Genomic DNA, 7,500 nt, shown 5'->3' with positions numbered 1-7,500 from the left:
CATGTTATTATTTTCCTAAAAGCAAATAAAGAAATAGGCCATTTGGCCGGTTCAAGTAGTCGGGGGCAGAGGGGCTGTGGGGGCGGTCAAAGGGAGGTGGCCTGCAGGCTTTAGTTTGGTGACCCGTGCTTTAAATGATGAAGTTGAGGTCCATCATTCTAAAATTCACATTTACAGATGATGCCCATTTTCACCCATAACACAAGCAAACTGTGTCTATTTGCTCCCATCCACATTAGCCTTTAGCTCGAAACACTTCACTCAGGCCATGAGGAAGCATTCTTACTGCTGCTTAGCTTGACCTAATCGCCAGCTAGCAAGTTGATATTTGCATAGAAATGTTTGAGTCAGTCCCTGTCCACAAGTGATACTTCACTAACACACACACAGATACAGACTTCACCAACACATGCACAGCTACACTCACACACATACTTTACTAACACACGCACTGCTACACACACATACATACTTCACTAACACACACACAGATACAGATACATACTTCACTAACACACACAGAGATACACACACACCACATACTTCACTAACACACACACACAGATACAGACACACACATACTTCACTAACACACACACAGATACAGACACACACATACTTCACTAACACACACACACACACACACACACAGTACTTCACTAACACACACACAGATACAGACACACACATACTTCAGTAACACACACACAGATACAGACACATACATACTTCACTAACATACACACAGATACAGACGCATACATACTTCACTAACACACACAGAGACACATAGTTCACTAACACACACAGAGATACAGACACACACACATACTGTACTTCACTAACACACACACACACACACACACACACACACACACACACACACACAGATACACACACACACACACTGTACTTCACTACATTACTCATGCTGTTCAAGTAACTGCTGCCTGAAAAAGAGGTGCAAACAGTCTGATTTAATATCACCTGATAGAACAGTCTGATTTACAGTTTTTTCCAATCGTTTACACACAATTTTGAAAACAGGGCTCTGTTTTTTCCTAACACCTCACACAATTAACCAAGCACCACACCAAATTAGCAGAACACAACAGGTCGTTAGCCAAATGGAATATTTCAGTCAAAACAATAAACAAATTGATAACCTTATACTGTTCTAATATCACTAACACATTCTTTCAATGATTCTACACTGTCTCCATCTTATACACGCCAACACAATAAATTCAAAAACATTGGAAACATTATTTGAAGGTATGAAAAGCTCTTTAGTGCTGCTTCTGATAGAACAGTCTGATTTCACATCACCCGATAGAACAATCTGATGTAGTGTCACCTGATAGAACGTTTACTTTAGTTTGATGTAATGTTACTTTAATTTGTGTTGTTGGGGCCTTCTCCCATGTGCAACCTCTTTCAACAGCCCTCACAGTCTAGGCCTGTGTGTGTGTGTGTGTGTGTGTGTGACAGGTGTGTTTGAGCTGACGTCGTTCCAGATGCGTCCGGGCGGTCCGGCGGTGTGGGGTCCGGCGTTCCAGGCGGCAGTCAGCGCTCACGCAGCCGTGGGTTACGCCTGGCCAGTAGGGGTCTTCCACAACGAGTTCGGACCCATGAACCGCGGTGAGCTCTGATGTGTGTGTGTGTGTGTGTGTACATGAGTGTGTCTGCATATAAGGTATATACAGTATAATCTATATGTATCTTTCTTCATATTGTCTGTGGTCTGTTTAAATAGTTTGCCATTGTCCACTCATCTTACTGTGTGTGTGTGTGTGTGTGCAGTGCATGTTCTGTGGTGGTATGAAGGGGCAGATCAGCGTGCTGCTGACAGACACAAAGCTCACGGGGACCCTCGAGTGGTAGCTGCAGGTAACACACACACACACACACACACACACACACACACACACACACACACACACACACACACACACACACACAAACACATACTCATGCGCAAGCTCACACACATAAATGGACAGTGACTGTTAATACTGTCCATATGTCTAACATCTAACAAGTGTTTGTGTGTGTTTGTGTGTGTGCATGCACGTGTGTGTGTGTGTGTGTGTGTGCATGCATGTGCATGTGTTCTCTTTGCAGTGAGGGAGAGTGTGTCCTATCTGGCGTCCCAGCAGAATAAGCTCATGTTCCCCACACCGTTCTCCCCCATGAAGTGACGTCACACACACCCGACGCCCTGCACCCCCCACACCCCTACTCCACTACCCCCCACTACCCTCCACCCTGCCCTCCACCCTGACTCAGTAGTGTCCAGACCCGTCCAGATTTGATAACGATCATAATCCACCCCTGAATAGCGATGTGATTAACCGTCATCTGATGCCTTTAACACTATAAGTGCCTTTAGCTCTAGATATCATCCCAATACGGTGATTAACCGTCATCTGATGCCTTTAAATCTTTAGCAGTGTCTGACTGAGATGGGGGTTGTTTGGACGTTATGAGTAAATTAATGAATATATGAATAAGGGACTAATAATGCAGGGAACAGTGAGCTTGATTAAGCACAAGTAATTCATTCATTGATCTTTGAGCGCATTGCGCATGGTCAAGAAGAGGATCAGTGCTTCCTGTTGTTGGAATCAAACTTGAATTGACTCCTGGGACCAGTGAAGCCTTATTTCAGTGAGTCAGTGTTTCAGACGTGATGTTTCTGTTAACTTCAGATACTCGAACACACACACACACACACACACACACTCTTATGTAGTATGTTACCTCATTTTCTACTCTGCTGTGAATATTAATACACACACACACACACACACACACACAGACTCTCACACTCTAAGAGACTCTCTCTCTCTCACACACACACACACACACACACACACACTCTCAAACGTATACTCACTCACATTTACCTGTTCTAATTTGAGACCAAAGTAACCTGACATGTTTGGTTTTACCTGCTTCACTCTCCTGTAATAAAACTAAAGATATGACAAACTGAGTTAATGATGAAATCACAACCTACACACACACACTGCACTGTACAGGCGTGTATTTTTCCTCATGTGGTCAATTAAGGCATCAAAATCAATTTCCAAAATATGTTTTATATCACTCTTTAGTCAACTTCAGCATGTGTATGTAAGCTTCAGAGCACAATTGTACATGACATTAAGTTTCTTAAACAATTCAAACTCAATACTCTATACACACACACACACACACACACACACACACACACACACACACACACACACACACACACACACACACACACACACACACACACACACACACACACACACACACACACACACACACACACACACACACACACACACACACACACACACACACACACACACACACACACACACACACACACACACACAGTATGTATGAGAAATAAGACACCCAGAGACAGTTGTACAGATTTGTGGTAGTTTTATTGTTGAGGTTAGTGAGTAACATGGCTCCCCAATGGCAGTCTAGTGCACACAGTCCTCTAACTCAGTCAGCCAAGAACACACACAGTGTTGTGATTCACAGACACACACACACACACACATACCAGAGTCAATCACAGTGCTGTCATACACACACACACACACACACACGTACCCGCTCGCACACACACACACACACACACACACACACACACACACAGTGCTCCCACCCCTCTTTTCTCTTCTCTTCTCTTCTTTTCCTTCCTCCCTTCCTCTAGGTGTCTGGACATGGCAGTGGAACCTGTTTAGTGTCTTGTTGCTATGAATACTGACATTTCTGGACTCTAGAAGTTAGTTGTTATGGCTACAGAAATTCTAGAAGCAGTTAGTTGTGGAAACTGAAATGGTTGGACTCTAGAAGTGTTAGTTGTTTTGGATACTGATACATTTGGATTCTATCATGGCTCAGTTGCCATGGATACTATACTGTTGAATCAGCTGAGGTATTCAGGTGCTGTGATTGTGTAGTTTGACTTAGCAAAGCACAAGTCCCCTAGCAAATCTCTTAATACACATTTTATTACAAAAGAGCGATTGCTTCAATCACACACCAACGCCCTCCCACAATCGTTCTGATTGGTCAACAGTACATAATGCCCAATTGGACTTCAATTCTAAAATTGTAAAAGTGGTTGTTCATAGATTCTGTTTGTATTTACAGCATAAATAAAGGCACATATTTAATACAGAGATCACACACTCGATTCTCTGAAACAGAGATGATTCTTCACGTGTGTGCGTGTGTGTGCTTTAGAGACAAAGTCACACATACAACTGGGGACTGTGAGTGGGCCCCAGACACACACACACACACACACACACACACTCACAACTCACACACACACACATAGACAATGACATCAATCATGGCAATTGTTCAAGTGAGACACACACTCATTCCTGTGTATGTGTGTATGATGGAGATTGCAGTTGCATTGACTTGCATTGAGCTCCTTGCCCTCCACAGCGCCCCCCTACAGACGGTGCCTCCCACGGCAGAATTACAGGTCAGAGGTCATCGCCACGGCAACAGGGAGACGCCAGGAGGAGGAGGATGAAGGTGTCCTCGCGAGCACGCCTAGTCCTGGTTGCTAGGCAATGAGGCGTCACACGAAGCTGTCCTTGACCTCCCTGGATGTAGGTTTGGGGGAGTGGCTATGGGAGTGGGAGGAACTTAAGAGGGACATGCCCGCCAGGGTGTCTTTCAGACGCACTGATAGGTCCTTGGCGTGCTCCAACGGGTCGTCACTCTGGTCCTTAGCAAAGTTCACAAACACCTGAGGGGGAGACACAGACTGTTAATACCCATTACACACACACAGTACACGCACACACATGCGCACACGCGCGCACACACACACACACACACACACACAGTACACATGCACAGTGCACACATGTATACACTCACACACACACACACACACATGTACACACACACACACACACACACATAGTACACATGCACAGTGCATACATGTACACACACACACACACAGTGCACACACACCTGGTCTAGAGTGGTCTGTGAGACGGAGTAGTCCTCTATGAGCAGGCGCTGCTTGTGCTTGGCCAGGGTGCTGAAGATCCAGGCCAGCGAGCTGAGTGCGGAGGGCAGCTGGTACTGCAGAAGGTTCCGGTGCTTCTCCTTGAGCAGGGAGCCGGGGAACTCGGCCTGGATGAAGGCCATCACTGGGCCCAGGTCCGGTTCCGGACCGCCCACGCGCAGGACGATGGTGTAGCCGTCACCGAAGCGGTTCTTCAGGTGCTGCACACTGCCCAGGCAACGGAACCGGCCGTTCACCATGATGGCCATGCGCGTACACAACGCCTCACACTCCTCCATACTGCAGAGAGATCACCATATAGAAATATATAACACACACACACACATACAACGCCTCACACTCCTCCATACTGCAGAGAGATCACCATATATAAACATATAACACACACACACACACACACACACACACACAACGCCTCACACTCCTCCATACTGCAGAGAGATCACCATATAGAAATATATAACACACACACACACACACACACACACACACACACACACACACACACACACACACACACACACACACACACACACACACACACACACACACACACACACACACACAATGCCTCACACTCCTCCATACTGCAGAGAGATCACCATATAGAAATATATAACACACACACACACATACAACGCCTCACACTCCTCCATACTGCAGAGAGATCACCATATATAAACATATAACACACACACACACACACACACACACACACAACGCCTCACACTCCTCCATACTGCAGAGAGATCACCATATAGAAATATATAACACACACACACACACACACAATGCCTCACACTCATCCATACTGCAGAGAGATCACCATGTATAAATATATCACACACACACAACGCCTCACACTCCTCCATACTGCAGAGATCACCATATAGAAATATATAACACACACACACACACACACAACTCCATACTGCAGAGAGATCACCATTATATAAATATGTAACACACACACACAATGCCTCACACTCCTCCATACTGCAGAGAGATCACCATATAGAAATATATAACACACACACACACACAAAATGCCTCACACTCCTCCATACTGCAGAGAGATCACCATATAGAAATATAACACACACACACACACACACACAATGCCTCACACTCCTCCATACTGCAGAGAGATCACCATATAGAAATATATAACACACACACACACACACACACACACACACAACGCCTCACACTCCTCCATACTGCAGAGAGATCACCATATATAAATATATAACACACACACACACGCACAATGCCTCACACTCATCCATACTGCAGAGAGATCCCTATAAATATATAACAGACACACACACACAATGCCTCACACTCCTCCATACTGCAGAGAGATCACGATGTATAAATATATTACACACACACAACGCCTCACACTCCTCCATACTGCAGAGAGATCATACAGACATATATAACACACACACACGTGTGTATCTGTGTGTGTGTTTGTATCTGTATATCTCTCTCTCTGTGCGTGTGTGTGTGTGTGTATATCTCTGTGTATCTGTGTGTGTGTGTGTACCTGTGTGAGGTGAGCACCACTGATCGTCCCTCCTTGATGACGCTGTGGATGCAGTTCCAGAGTGCTCTGCGTGCTTTAGGGTCCATCCCTGTAGTGGGCTCATCCTGCAGGACACACAGGGGACTCACGTCACACACACTCTTCAGGCTTCTTTACTCTTTATTATTCTTTTATCATTCTTTATTTTTCAATCATTTTACCTTGTTTTAACCTTGTTAATTGCTCTTTGTTTTCCTTTTGTGTTTTAATAAATGTGACTTAGCAGCTAGCTAAGCTAGCTTAGCAGTAGCAGACTCACCAGGAAGACGACGGGAGGGCCTCCGATGAGGGCCATGGCGGTGGAGAGCTTCCTCATGTTGCCACCACTGTAGCTGCCCGCAGCCTTGTCCACGTACTTCACCAGACCCAGCTTACGGATACCCCACTCCGCCACCTACACACACACACACACACACACACATGCAGAGTTGTTAGATATACATGTCATTCATCCTCCTACACACACAAATATTTCTACACACACAGACACACACACACACGCACGCACACACACACACTCACAAACACACACACACACAGACACGCACGCACACACACACACACACACACACACACACACACACACACACACACACTCACAAACACACACACATCCAAAAACACACACTGAGACTGATACTCACATCACACACTTCCTCCTCGGGCACTCCTCTGAGGATGGCGTAGAACTCCAGGTGCTCTCGGCCCGTCAGCAGCTCGTGGATGGCGTCGAACTGGGGGCAGTAGCCCATGTTCTGATGCACCGCGTCAATCTCACGCAGGATACTGCACACACACACACACACACACACACACACACAGTTTAAACACACACCCT

General features: G+C 45.7%; 2 protein-coding genes across 2 annotated transcripts in view; one reads left to right on the top strand and one right to left on the bottom strand.

Annotated features, from left to right (window-relative positions):
* Nucleotides 1–2,994, top strand: part of nipsnap3a (nipsnap homolog 3A (C. elegans)) — a 6,290-nt gene extending 3,296 nt beyond the window's left edge. The window contains exons 4-6 of the mRNA XM_062548820.1: nucleotides 1,492–1,641; nucleotides 1,804–1,890; nucleotides 2,125–2,994. Of these exons, the coding sequence (XP_062404804.1) occupies nucleotides 1,492–1,641; nucleotides 1,804–1,890; nucleotides 2,125–2,201 (314 nt within the window). The 3' untranslated portion in view covers nucleotides 2,202–2,994. The remainder of the gene's footprint in view (nucleotides 1–1,491; nucleotides 1,642–1,803; nucleotides 1,891–2,124) is intronic.
* Nucleotides 2,995–3,421: 427 nt separating this feature from the next.
* Nucleotides 3,422–7,500, bottom strand: part of LOC134095338 (phospholipid-transporting ATPase ABCA1-like) — a 39,507-nt gene continuing 35,428 nt past the window's right edge. Inside the window, exons 43-47 of the mRNA XM_062548793.1 lie at nucleotides 7,307–7,448; nucleotides 6,922–7,056; nucleotides 6,624–6,727; nucleotides 5,014–5,350; nucleotides 3,422–4,780 (exon numbers count right to left, since the gene is read on the bottom strand). Of these exons, the coding sequence (XP_062404777.1) occupies nucleotides 4,610–4,780; nucleotides 5,014–5,350; nucleotides 6,624–6,727; nucleotides 6,922–7,056; nucleotides 7,307–7,448 (889 nt within the window). The 3' untranslated portion in view covers nucleotides 3,422–4,609. The remainder of the gene's footprint in view (nucleotides 4,781–5,013; nucleotides 5,351–6,623; nucleotides 6,728–6,921; nucleotides 7,057–7,306; nucleotides 7,449–7,500) is intronic.

The sequence above is a fragment of the Sardina pilchardus genome, chromosome 11 (assembly GCF_963854185.1).
Source record: "Sardina pilchardus chromosome 11, fSarPil1.1, whole genome shotgun sequence".
Taxonomy (NCBI): Eukaryota; Metazoa; Chordata; class Actinopteri; order Clupeiformes; family Clupeidae; genus Sardina; species Sardina pilchardus.
Note: the sequence above shows the minus strand (reverse complement) of the source record. Positions and strands in the feature narration are given on the sequence as shown.